General features: G+C 40.4%; 1 protein-coding gene across 6 annotated transcripts in view; it reads left to right on the top strand.

The window, feature by feature from the left end:
- LOC129363375 (myosin-10) overlaps positions 1-13,710 on the top strand; it is a 58,315-nt gene that overhangs the window by 37,514 nt on the left and 7,091 nt on the right. For 2 of the 6 annotated variants that reach the window (XM_055035456.1, XM_055035454.1), the window contains 22 exons: positions 910-1,024; positions 2,222-2,284; positions 4,038-4,231; positions 5,313-5,434; positions 6,268-6,337; positions 6,427-6,587; positions 6,660-6,768; positions 6,848-6,979; positions 7,673-7,879; positions 8,544-8,681; positions 8,772-8,895; positions 8,975-9,146; positions 9,541-9,753; positions 9,834-9,978; positions 10,064-10,270; positions 11,164-11,268; positions 11,372-11,524; positions 11,606-11,854; positions 12,138-12,350; positions 12,453-12,665; positions 13,322-13,483; positions 13,555-13,683. In XM_055035456.1, the coding sequence (XP_054891431.1) occupies positions 910-1,024; positions 2,222-2,284; positions 4,038-4,231; positions 5,313-5,434; positions 6,268-6,337; positions 6,427-6,587; positions 6,660-6,768; positions 6,848-6,979; positions 7,673-7,879; positions 8,544-8,681; positions 8,772-8,895; positions 8,975-9,146; positions 9,541-9,753; positions 9,834-9,978; positions 10,064-10,270; positions 11,164-11,268; positions 11,372-11,524; positions 11,606-11,854; positions 12,138-12,350; positions 12,453-12,665; positions 13,322-13,483; positions 13,555-13,683 (3,396 nt within the window). Of the gene's footprint in view, positions 1-909; positions 1,025-2,221; positions 2,291-4,037; positions 4,232-5,312; positions 5,435-6,267; positions 6,338-6,426; positions 6,588-6,659; positions 6,769-6,847; positions 6,980-7,672; positions 7,880-8,543; positions 8,682-8,771; positions 8,896-8,974; positions 9,147-9,540; positions 9,754-9,833; positions 9,979-10,063; positions 10,271-11,163; positions 11,269-11,371; positions 11,525-11,605; positions 11,855-12,137; positions 12,351-12,452; positions 12,666-13,321; positions 13,484-13,554; positions 13,684-13,710 lie in introns of all 6 variants that reach the window. The other 4 variants (XM_055035455.1, XM_055035453.1, XM_055035458.1 and 1 more) reach the window with 2 other exon arrangements.

Genomic DNA, 13,710 nt, shown 5'->3' with positions numbered 1-13,710 from the left:
GGAGGAAAACAACACATGGATTCCTAGATGTTTTATAGATAGAAGATGGAAATGTGTGGCTAACCACATTCAATACTTCTAATAAAATCCAGTTACCTTCAAAGTATAGGAGTGCATTGAAATGCCTCGTGAAGCAAAATTAATATTTTAATAAATAGTGCTGCTATATCCCTGTTGTCCATATGTTTGTTGCCTGTAATATTTTAAATTAAAAGAGAAAAAACGAAACATAAAAGTATTCTCGTGGCTCAGCTTTAAATCTAAATGCTTACCTGATAGGTTGGTTATTTTAGAGCATGTATTAGAAGAGCAAAGGCCTGTAATGATTGTGGAATCCATACTTTTCAAATAATTTTCCACTTCTCAGTAATGCAATACCTTATGTTGGTCTGTCAGATAAAATCCCAATAAAATGCAGTAAATATCAAAGGGATAGTTTTCCTTGCCCTGTTTTTAGCGAGGCACCATTTCTGTAATATTAGCATCATGCGCTGCTTAGTGCCTTGACGATTTGAACCTGTGCTGATCATCTCAAACTTTTCTTTTTCTGTCATAATCAGCTTCAGATGCACTACTTAGATTATTATTAAGAGGTTAAACAAACAGAGCGCAGACTAAAAGCCTCCACTACTGCGGTTAACTTTAAAATATGCATTCAAAATGCAGTATTTCCACAGTGAACATGGGTGAAATCAGTGTAATTAAAATCTGATATAATAATGAATTGTTCTACATTTCTGTTTTCAGTATAAATTTATCAAAAAAACAGATTTTTTGTAGAACTGCCTGACTGTATTTTTTCCATTGGAATTTTATTCAGGATAATCAACCGGGAGGAAATCATTTCTGGAAACTTTTGCTGTTGCAGCTGCTTTGATGAAACCTGAACGACCCGTTGTGTTTCTGTAGGTGGACTATAAAGCTGATGAATGGCTGATGAAGAACATGGATCCTCTGAATGATAACGTGGCCACGTTGCTCCACCAGTCAACTGACAAATTTGTGGCTGAGCTCTGGAAAGACGGTACGTCTCGTGTCGCTTACAACTCACTATGATTTCAGCTGCGTAGCCGTCATAATCCGCATCTTCTGTTTGATCTAATCTTTAAGAAGTTCCTACTCGACCTGGGGTATCCAAACGTTTTACCACATGGGCCAAAATCATCTAGTCAAAAACATTTGGGGGTCAAATAAATTTGACAAAAAAAAAGAAAAAACAACATTCTTTGATCATTACTTTAACATACTTTTTTTATACTTTGTGATGTATTTTCTTTTTTAAGATTTTAAAGTGACAGTGTAATGCAAAATCAACTTATTTGAGATTTGTATCATGTTATAATGTTGCCCTGATTCTTTCATGCATGTTTGAGAAATCCTTGAATGTCTTGTGGCAACCAGTCAGCTGTGTAAAACGCTGAAAGCCCTGCCTTCGAGGATGAAACTCCTCCAAAAAGCTGCAGCTTTCGCCTCACAGATCGCCGTTACACTGTGACTCCCTCCACTCAGCTCCTTTAGACTAGCTAGCAGCAATTAGCAACCACCTGGTGGAACTGCGCATCAGCTGAGCTCATTATAGGAATTACTTCTCAGTGAAATGCTGGTAAAAAGATTACTAACGAGTTAATGTTGGGAGGACTTCCTGAAGGTGGAGTTTTAGAAAGAGCAGGAGTTTCTTAAAGAGGCGGAGGCCTAATTTCAAGACTTGAATCACAAAGTCAATTAGATATATACCATTTTTACAACAACTGAAGTGTTATAAAATGGCACAATCATTATGACCTGATTAAAGGCAGAAAAATCTTAATTTGCATCAACCACCTATGCAAGGGGCTGGCAAATTTTTAGCTTTCTCAAACTGCAGTTATGGGTCTCACAAAATCAGTGCAGGGGCCGGAAATGGGCCTCCGAGCCACAACTTGGGCATACCTGATCTTGACAGTAAGTTTCCTCCAGAGAATCAGCTCCACTCCAAAAGCCAAATGCTTATTTTACACTGTAAACGGTTTCTGTATTACTTAAATAATTATAAATTAGCTTTAAAATCATGCGCCTAAACAGTAGCTAGCATTCAGACTAACTTCAGGCCTCTTTCTAACGTCTCCTCAGTGGATATCCTTGAATAATTTGTGCCTGAGGGAGTATGAACAATGGGTGTTTGTGTATGCATGCCTACTTTCCTTCTCTCTCTCACGCCCGTCTTCTCTCTCTGTTGCTGTAGACATTCAGACGTTTCAGAGAGCCTCTTTCTATGACAATGTGTCTGGGCTCCATGAAGCTCCAGGTGAATGTTAGTAACCAGCTTTGTGTACTTCTCACTGTCTCTCATCACTGCCGCTGCCAGGCCCCCATTGACCTCCTTTTTGTGTCATCAGTGCATTCGTACATACGTCAGAACGCATTCCTCTAGCTTCGCATGGCTCTGCTTCTGTTTTCGGTGAAACCTCAGGCATGGAAAACGTTCCTCCTGCTCTTGATGGTTGCAGTTTTCTCCAACTGTGATTATTTTAATGGATGTTTCAGGAGTTGTTATAATGTTTTACAGTTCCTGGAGTGTTTTGTTTGGTAAAAGAGGGAACATGGTGGAGGGCATTGTCTGCTGCACAAACTTGTGTGCCTTTGTCAGAATCTGGGCTCATGTAAAAGCCTCAGCCTCATTTTGCAATTTATCTCATCCTGCAGGGATTGTAGGAATCAAAATGTCCCTCACAAATGTTTGTCAGGTTCTGATTTTCACTTTGAGATCCACTCCACTGGTGCTGTGATGATAACCAAGCATCGTTTGGCTCCAAATGATGCTTGGTTGGAGTTTAGGCTTCATCCGAACCTTCTGCAGATTGAAAAAAATTTGTTTTCTTTCCTTTCCCCAAACTCACTGGATCCAAGAATGATTTCAGTTTGCAAAATATTGTTGCTGTCATTTATTGGCCCAAAGACCATGGAAACTTCTGCTGGCCAGATCCAACTTTAAAATATTATTTATTTGTTATGTGAAAAATGTGTTGCATAACATCTTCCATTTAATGCAAGAAGATATTTTACAAACTTGCTGAAACGATTCAAACGTTTTATGATGAGATTGTACCAAGTGGATTTTTTTTTATTATTATTTCTGGAGAGTATCAAAGCAAATCAGTAATTCTTCAGCCGTTTGGACCAAATTTCTCATACTTGATCATATTTATAATTGAAACATACTTTTTATGCACCTTATTGTTCTTCTAAGTTTGTTTTCTTATAAGAAGGGGGATACACTAATACACAACGACAAAGAATCAGATCACAGTTTCCTGCAGTGAACAATGAAAAACAAGAAGGAAAGAAAACAAGGACTAAACAGTTTTCAGTTGTTTTGCTCTACTTTATTATTTAATATTTCTTTATACAACAGTTACTTTTTGCAGCTGTTTTTTCTTCTTTTTTTTTTTACATGCAAATATAGTTGCAGCCGTACCGCTGATGTCCTCCGGGTTTTTTCCATCTTACCTATTGCAAAGCACAAAGAGGAAGGCTGAATCGTTGGGTCCCGACACATTTACACCCCTCCAGTTATTTTCATATTTTGTCTTCTCACACCACGGACCTTCGGTCATTTAAGTCAAATTTCCTGTAGTGGAACAACATCTGTACTGGGAAGTATAATAGCCTCTTTGGGATTTGGTGGTATGTAATATATTGAAAAAGTTTTTGGTTTTTTGTCTATTTATTTTTTACAAATGTTAACTTCTGCTTCTGCTACCTTTCATAAAGTCCAACCAACAGACTGGTTTTCAGTCTGAGCTCATGTTGCCTTCATGCTTTCATTGCAAAAAAAAAAACAAAAGAGAAAAGAAAATATACCACATCTGTACATCTTAGTCTTTATTTGCAGCATTTCTTTATAAACATCAAGACTTAATTTAAGAGCTTCATGTTGCTGGCATTCTTTTTTTTTTCTTTTGTGTTAAAGTAGCTGAAAAAAAATAAACCTTGTCTAAATTTTAAGAATCTCTTATTTTTATCTTTTGTTTTTTCTGTTGTTGTTGTTTTACCATTAGTTGACCGGATTGTGGGTCTGGACCAGGTGGCAGGCATGAACGAGACGGCCTTCGGCGCTGCCTACAAGACCAAGAAAGGCATGTTTCGCACGGTTGGACAGCTGTACAAAGAGCAGCTGTCCAAACTGATGGCCACACTCAGGAACACAAACCCCAACTTTGTGCGCTGCATCATCCCCAACCATGAAAAAAGAGTGAGTCAACATGTGACGTGACTGAGAGATGATTCACAGCTTCCTCTTTCACACACTGATGTATGACGGTTGTGTGGGATCGCAGCTGGTCATATATTTAATGATTAAAATAAACACATCTCAACTTGGACTTAAATCTGAGAGAAGAGCATTCAGCCATGAGGTTGCATTTTATAGGTTTGCACTTGATTTGACTCCATGTCAAACCAGAGCTGAAACGATTAATCAGATTAATCGTGATTAATCAACTATAATCGTCAACGAATTTAGTAATTTAGTAATTGATTAATCGTTAATTGGTGCACACATACTCAAAAAAAGCCCAAGTGGTGTTAAGAACAACATATTCAAAGCTGCAATTAATAAAAATTATACAGAACATTTATGCATTTTGCATTAAAGACAATATTGTCTCATTACAGAAAACTCAGTGTCATAGTTTTGTTTCAAATGATAAAAAGACCAGACATTGTATTGACAAGGACTGAGCTTTTCACATAAAAATGTTTACAGCATTTTTAAATTCCTGCAGATCCTTTGATACAAAACATGTACTGATGTGATGCTACGTTCCAGCATTTTAAACAATATTAAGTTTATGGTCTTACTTAATAAAGAAGTTGAGTTATTTGTTTACTTGCATCTTTTTATATATATATATATATATATATATATATATATATATATATATATATATATATATATATATATATATATATATATACATATATATATTTATATATATATATGTATATATATATATATATATATATATGTATATATATTTTTCTAATAAGACACAAAAAAGCTTAAATGAAAAATCAGCACAATGTGGCAGTTTTTATTATCCGATTAATTGATTATTGTGAGAATAATCGACAGATTAATCAATTAATTTTGTTTATATTGCACATTTTCAACAAGACATTTCAGTGTTTTTTGACAATTTTACAGTTTGAAATCATTGTTTTGTATGTATTATTTTTTATTTACCAATGTTGTATTTTGGGGGATTTATTTTCCAATCCTGTCTGAAATACACTAAACAAACTGAGTTAAATATGCAACCCGTCTCCTCCAGGCTGGGAAGCTGGACCCCCACCTGGTTCTGGACCAGTTGAGATGTAACGGCGTGCTGGAGGGGATCCGTATTTGCAGACAGGGATTTCCAAACCGAATCATTTTCCAGGAGTTCAGACAGAGGTAATGTTTCAGCTTTGTTTCTACTATTAATCATCATTTGAGGGACTTGTTTTTGTAAAAGCTTGTGGTTCTGATACTTGCATTTTTAAATGAACAGCACCGTAGTCCATTACCAAACTCAACCTATTGTTTGTTTGGAGTCTTTCATTTGATGTCAAAAGGCTCTAGCTTGGTAATTTCTTGATTAACCTTGGCTGTCGCAGGCGTGATTAACCAACAAAGTGTGGTTTATCACTTGTCTGACCTAACAAAGGAGGCGTTCATATTTCACAGGACCAACTTGTTTTGGAAGAGCACTTTCTCCCATAAATAAACGTAATCGTCATCTGAAAATTCAATTTTATGTTCACTCAGGTTATTCTCGTCTGACAAATTTGTCACAAAAAAGCAAAACCCAACCAAACCAGTAAGCTGGGACTGTGTGTTTGTTGTAGTTTAGAAACATCAGGATGTGTTGGAAAGGAAAAAAAAGCAAGGAAAACAAATATGGCTGCATTAAGAGTTGGTTCAACATTGATTAATTATTTTACTACATTTTAAATGATCTTGTCATACATGCTACTGCTTTTAATGAAGTTATTGGAAGCATAATATTCTTATTTTGCATCCATTGTTTAATTTGCATACCGGATACAGATAAACTCTTTGGAATAATATAAAATAATGAAGAGATCCCCATCGTATGCTTTCATTCTCTTGTAGAAACGTTGCACCAGAATTTGCTTTAATGTTTAAATGCTCAAAAACAATAAGAACAAATCGGACAAATGCACTATGGTTGTCTTTCATTTACAGTCTGTTACTCTCCTGTTGTGACATTGCTCCATGTCCAGGTATGAGATCCTCACTCCCAACGCCATTCCCAAAGGTTTCATGGACGGGAAGCAGGCCTGCGAGCGAATGGTAGTGGCTTTAAACATCTACACATAATGTTTATGTTAAAACAAACGTCAAACTTCACTCACAAAACCTTCGACTTGTTCTTTTTGTAGATTCAAGCGCTGGAGCTTGATGGCAACCTCTTCCGTATCGGCCAGAGCAAGATATTTTTCAGAGCCGGAGTCCTGGCTCACTTAGAGGAAGAGAGAGACCTGAAGATCACCGACATCATTATTTACTTCCAGGCCGTCTGCAGAGGATACCTGGCGCGCAAGTAAGGCCGGATTGTCGAGATGTGAACCACATAAACTGGACCGGTGTTTCATTGTTTGTTCCTCGTCTTCAGATCCTTCGCTAAGAAGCAGCAGCAGCTGAGCGCCCTGAAGGTCCTGCAGAGAAACTGCGCCGCTTACTTGAAGCTTCGTCACTGGCAGTGGTGGAGGCTGTTCACCAAGGCATGCGATTCGTTTTTCTATTTTTCCAGCTGTGATGTTTTTAACATATTGCAATGAGTCTCTGACGTTGTGACTGCAGGTGAAGCCACTGCTGCAGGTGACCAGGCAGGAGGAGGAGATGCAGGCTAAAGATGAAGAGTTGGTCAAAGTGAAGGAGAAGCAGATGAAGGTGGAGGGAGAGCTGGTGGAGATGGAGAGGAAACACCAGCAGGTTATTTACAAACACATATTTAATCTTCAGTTTGCCAAAAACAAACTTACTCTCCCTGCATAAGTCTGAAAAGTGTGGCCTGCATTTGAATTTAAAATTTCCATACATTCCTGTTAGAGAAATAGCTGAAGACTGGTCAGATTATATGTCTATAAACATCAAATTCAAGTCTGCAAAACGTAATTTTTGGATTTTATTTTCGCCAATGAACTTGTTGCGTCTCCATAATTCAGAGTGATGTCAGCAGGCGCCTGGCCGCCATCTTTCCTGTAGGTTTTACAGCTTCTTTTTTTTAACCTTAATAATAGGGCAGAATATTACGGCCTGGCTATATGTTTTTGTTGCTCAAATTACAAGAATCAAGTCATGAGATTACATGAATACAATTGTAACGTTACCAAAATAAAGTCGTAATTTTATAAAAACTCCAACACAAAAAAAAAACAACAAAAAGCTAAAATGAAGGATGTTGAGCACCTTGTGAAGTTCTACTTTAGTGTAAGCTTTATTTTTCGCAAAGTACTATGTTTTTGCTCAGTGCTTATTAGAAATATTGAATATTTCAACCTATTAGCATCAAGTTACTATCAGTAGCAGGACTTTTGCCTGTGCCTGGCTAAAAATTGTTTAAACTCATGCCTGTTTCTGCTCTCCGCTGCGGATCAGAGGGTCTAACGTTGCTTTTCTGCGCAGCTGATGGAAGAGAAGAACATCCTCGCGGAGCAGCTGCAGGCGGAAACGGAGCTGTTTGCCGAGGCGGAGGAGATGAGAGCTCGGCTGGCGTCCAAAAAGCAAGAGCTGGAGGAGATCCTGCATGACCTGGAGTCCAGGCTGGAGGAGGAGGAGGAGAGGAGCCAGGGGCTGCAGAACGAGAAGAAGAAGATGCAGTCACACATCCAGGTGTGTGCCCAGGAGGCCTGGACCGTCACAGTCAAACAGTGGAAAACTATAAAGTTCTGGGTTATGAATAGAGATGCACCAATCTGATATAAATATCTGTATCGGTCCAGATATTTTAAAAAAGTCGGTGCATCTGTGACACCTATGACGGCAGATCTATTCAGTCTAATTCTATGTTTTGTCCTCTAAGCGACATAATGCTTCATTATTTATTTTTACATTCTATTTAAATTTCTAATTTCACTTTCTGGAACCTTTGAAAGAATTTTTGATGCCTTTTATTTTCACGTTTGACCAAATTAGACAAATTGTAAAATTTATAATTTATTTTACATTGGCGGTTCTACTCCTAATTGCGCTCACTGAATAAATAAAATTTGTTTTTACATGTTTGACCAAGCTTGCCAAACTATTAGTGCGTTTAAATGTGCTGTACTGGTGCAGAGTTATCAAATACATTCGTAATTCATTACATTTATGTCTGAATTTTTTTAAAAATGAAATATTTCAGGTCAATTCGGTTCTGTTTTTCTGTATCGGATAAAAATCGGCCAGTGCTGAACCTGAGATATCGGTATCGGAAGTGAAAAAGGTGATCAGATTTTGCTTTAAATAACAAAATGCTTGTTGATTAAACTGTATTTTCTGTGATGCATGTTTGCAGGACCTGGAAGAGCAGCTGGATGAGGAGGAGGCTGCGAGGCAGAAGCTTCAGCTTGAGAAAGTTACAGCCGAAGCCAAGATGAAGAAGTACGAAGAGGATATTCTGCTGCTGGAGGACCAGAACTCCAAGTTCCTGAAGGTCAGAGAGACCGCAGCTTAAAATAGATCAAAATATTTGAAATCTAAATATATTTAGACTCATCACAAAGCTTTCCATCTGCTTCATCAGGAGAAGAAGCTGGTTGAAGACAGAATCAATGAAATGACATTGATGCTCGCTGAGGAGGAGGAGAAAGCCAAAAATCTGGGAAAGATGAGAAACAAGCAGGAGATGATGATGGTGGACTTGGAGGGTAAGTAGCAGAGATTAAAGCAATGAGACTTGTAATTTCTTATTTCCTGAGCCTCTGCGCTGTTCTGATTACCATTTAGAGAGACTGAAGAAAGAGGAGAAAACCCGGCAGGAGCTGGAGAAGGCCAAGAGGAAGCTGGATGGAGAGACGTCTGACTTCCAGGACCAGATCGGCGAGCTGCAGTCCCAGATAGAGGAGCTCAAAGTTCAGCTGAGCAAGAAGGAGGAGGAGCAGCAGATGATGCAAACCAGGTGGGAGATGCAGAATAAATTGCAGCCTAACCATTTATTCAGCTAAATATGTAAAACAAATTAATAATTATTTTTGTAGACATCAAAACCTTGTTAAGGCTTATGTGTGAGAAATTAGGGTTGCAATTATTTTACTTATCGATTAATCTGTCGGTTATTTTGATGATGATCAATTCATCAGATAAAAAAAATTGGAAAATTCTGCAGGTTTTTCATTTAAGCCTTTTTATGCAATACACTAAAAGATGCAAATAAATAACTTATTAGAACTCCAAAAGCATGATATGCAACACTCTTGATCATTTGTATCAAGGGATACAAAACATTCTTCCAACAGCAACATTTGAAAAGCCAAGAGCTAAAATAAATCATCTTCTCTGTCACTCGTCCGCAGGGGAGAAGAGGAGATCAACCAGAAGAACAACGCGCTGAAGCAGATCCGAGAGCTGCAGGCCCAGCTGTCCGAGCTGCAGGAGGACCTGGAGTCGGAGAAGCAGGCCAGGAACAAGGCGGAGAAACTCAAGAGGGATCTGAGTGAGGAGCTGGAGGCGCTGAAGACGGAGCTGGAGGACACGCTGGATACGACTGCGGCGCAGCAGGAGCTCAGGTAACAGCCTCCTCTGTTTTCATTTCCACTCTCCCTAATCGCGGCGAGGCGCTTTTAAACCCGGTCTCCGCTCTGTGCAGAACCAAGCGTGAGCAGGAGGTGGCAGAGCTGAAGAAAGCCATCGAAGAGGAAACGAAAAACCACGAGGCTCAGATTCAGGAGATGAGACAGAGGCACGGAACCGCCTTGGAGGAGCTGTCCGAGCAGCTGGAGCAGGCCAAGAGGGTACTAGACTGACCCCGCGCTTTTATAAACATACGCAGTTTAGCTTAGCATTCAACATCTCTATTTCATTTATGTTTTAATCCAGTTCAAAGCTAACCTGGAAAAGACCAAGCAGAGCCAGGAGAGTGCCAACAAGGAGCTGGCCAACGAGGTGAAAACCTTACAGCAAGCAAAGACCGAGTCGGAGCACAAGAGGAAGAAGCTGGAGGGTCAGCTGCAGGAGTTCATGGCCCGGGTCACCGAGGGCGAGCGGGCCAAGGGCGAGCTGGCTGAACGCACACACAAGCTGCAGGTGACTGACTCGTCCTCAGGGTGGTTTATTTGTGACTGATTTGCAGGAAATTTGTCAAACATTTTGTTATTATTGTTATTTTTCTCTTAACGGGGTCTTACAAGAAAGTTGAAATTGTTGTACTTTCCTGAAATAGCACCCGAGAAAAGTCATTGTACCTGATGAATTGTGCATATAAAAATTTTAATTTTATCGAGTGAAGGAGAACGTAAGTGAGGGGTGGAGTCAAGTTCAACCCAAACACCAACATGGCATGGAAATAAACAATTATATTTACACCCATTGTGATTGTTTGATATTCTGAAATGTATTCAGGATATCCAAACTATGCTTTCTCTGATCTAGTGATCCTGAATATGAAAAAATGTCTCATCTTTCCCTTGATTTGGTGCTCCACTTAGTAAACCGTGCAAATAAAAAAAACAAAGGCTGTTGTTTTAACAAACTGGCTACAAAACGCAGCCACAGGCTCAACGGCTAACAGAAGCGCAGCTGATGTAGAATCTAATGATCAAAATCAACAACAGGCGTCAGGATTTGAGTTCAGCCATGGACCTTCATACCAGTCGCTTTAAAATGTCATGAACGGGAACCGGATCGGATACCTGGAATCAGGTCAGGACATTCCCAGAAACAACAAAAGGAATATTTACATTCATAATAGACCTGGATTTGAATCCAAAAGCTCATTCAACCTTTAAAGCAATCAAATCCATTTACACTGATCTGTTTTTGCTGCCAATGTTCAGATCAAGTGGGGATGATGAATTTCTTTTGAGCCATTTTCAAATATTGTCTTGATTTGGACACAAACTTTGTTTTGTCTTTTGTTTATTATTATTATTTATTTACATGTGAGTTAAATGAAAAAGATCACCTGGTTCTCTGCACAGACCGAACTGGACAACGTGTCGGCCTTGTTGGAAGATGCGGAGAGGAAGGGCATCAAGATGGCTAAAGATGTCTCTGGATTAGAGAGTCAGCTACAAGACACACAGGTAACACTCAGGATCTCAGCATTACGTGTCGTTTTTTTTTTTTTTTTTTTTCTTGAGTCCTTTTTGTTTTAGCTGACTAAAGTCTCGTGTACGTTCAATGCAGGAGCTTCTCCAGGAGGAAACCCGCCAGAAGCTCAACCTGAGCAGCCGCATCCGGCAGCTGGAGGAGGAGAAAGCCGCTCTGCAGGAGCAGCAGGAGGAGGACGAGGAGGCCCGCAAGAACCTGGAGAAGCAGCTGCTGAGTGTCCAGGCTCAGGTAGGGTGCGAGATTTCTGCGACATGCCGATGGGTTTTCTTCTGAATCTGACTGTGTGTGTGTGGGTGTGGGTGTTTGCAGCTGTCGGAGAGCAAAAAGAAGCTGGACGACGACGTCGGAACAATAGAAAACCTGGAGGAGGTGAAGAAGAAGCTCCAGAAGGACCTGGAGCTCTCCAGCCAGCGTCTGGAGGAGAAGACCATCGCTTTTGAGAAGATGGAGAAGACGAAGACTCGGCTTCAGCAGGAACTGGATGACCTCACCGTTGACTTGGATCACCAGAGGCAGATTGTCTCCAACCTGGAGAAGAAGCAGAAGAAGTTTGACCAGGTTGGAAGACGTTATGAACATCTGTGGCCTTAAAAAAAGTATTCATACCCCTTGACCCTTCTTGCTTTTTCCATCCAAAACCGTAAACTATTTAGCAAAGATTTTTCCGGATGTTCAAACACAGCAAATGATGCTCAGGGTTAAAACTGACATCATGTTAGGCACATCTTTCTGCAAACTTTCTTCTGGAAAATGAGCTTGAGATGCATTTTTAAAATTCCACAAATCGTGAACTCAGAGTACAGTTTGCCCTGGCAATCACAGTCCCCGATCTGATCCGCAGATGCTGGCCGAGGAGAAGAGCATCTCGGCCCGTTACGCCGAGGAGCGGGACCGCGCCGAAGCCGAGGCCAGAGAAAAGGAGACCAAAGCTCTGTCCATGACCAGAGCTCTGGACGAGGCGCTGGAGGCCAAAGAGGAGCTGGAGCGGATCAACAAGCAGCTCCGAGCCGAAATGGAGGACCTGATGAGCTCAAAGGACGACGTCGGCAAGAACGTGAGCAAAGATTCTGGAGCAAATTATGTTGTTTTACTTTTTTCTTTCTTTTTTTTTTTTTTTTTTATTCACATGATTTTTTTGGGGGGGCGTTCTTTGCAGGTCCATGAGCTGGAGAAGTCCAAGCGCACGCTGGAGCAGCAGCTGGAAGAGATGAAGACTCAGCTGGAGGAGCTGGAAGACGAGCTGCAGGCCACGGAGGACGCCAAGCTGCGTCTGGAGGTCAACATGCAGGCCATGAAGGCCCAGTACGAGAGAGACCTGCAGGGCCGCGATGACCAGAACGACGAGAAGAAGAGAGCTCTGGTCAAGCAGGTGAATAACAAAATACACATTCATTCTGATCAATCCCATTATTAACCAGGAATCCAGCTTATACCTTTACTTGGTCTCTTTCTTTTTTTTATTATTTTATTTTTACCTCCTTTTGAGTAACGCTCATACAGCAACCACTTTACGCCGGTGTCTGTGTAGTTTTCTATCAATTAAAATCTATATTTATGGGCATCTTTTTGTCTTGCAGTGTCAAAATGCTCAAAATGTTGAGGACACCTTTCAGCTCAGACATTTCTGAGATTGATCTTGAAATTTCTGACTTTTTTCTGGCAAAATTTTGACTTTTCAAACTCAGAAATGTTTTTTTTTTTTTTTAGAAAATTTCAGATTTTTGAATTTTTGGCTGATTTTTTTTTTTCCCCATCTGCATTAGTCCTCATGCACTGCTGTAGACATCAGAGTAACACGAAATGAAAAACAAAACATGACTGCTTCTCCGTTTCCTTTTCTCAGAAAACAATAGAACTGGTGGTTAAAAAAAAAAGAACAAATGAAATAATAATTTCTTCCCTCCCTTCCCTGGTCAGACTCTCTCCCCTGCCTCATAAGCCACATGAAGCCGATACTTAAAGAAAAAGTAAAAATCCACATACTCCTCAGTCTCTTTCTGATGACTTTAATGTCGTCGGCTGCAGGTGCGAGAAATGGAAGCCGAGTTGGAGGATGAGAGGAAGCAGAGAGCTCTGGCTGCGGCAGCGAAGAAGAAGCTGGAGATGGACTTGAAGGACATCGAGGGACACATCGAAGGCGCCAACAAGGCCCGGGACGAAGCTATCAAGCAGCTGCGCAAGTTACAGGTGACAATTTCACCCGCATTCAATCAAACGGCGAGGGACACGTCTTCTTCATGACATTTTGTCTCCTTCAGGCTCAAATGAAGGACTACCAGAGGGAGCTGGAGGACACCCGGGCTTCCAGAGACGACATCTTCGCCCTGTCCAAGGAGACGGAGAAGAAACTGAAGAGCCTGGAGGCCGAGATCGTTCAGCTGCATGAGGTCAGGAGTTCTCTTTGTCGCCTGCTG

This window comes from Poeciliopsis prolifica, unplaced genomic scaffold (genome assembly GCF_027474105.1).
Source record: "Poeciliopsis prolifica strain line A6 unplaced genomic scaffold, Auburn_PproV2 SCAFFOLD010, whole genome shotgun sequence".
Classification (NCBI taxonomy): Eukaryota; Metazoa; Chordata; class Actinopteri; order Cyprinodontiformes; family Poeciliidae; genus Poeciliopsis; species Poeciliopsis prolifica.
Note: the sequence above shows the minus strand (reverse complement) of the source record. Positions and strands in the feature narration are given on the sequence as shown.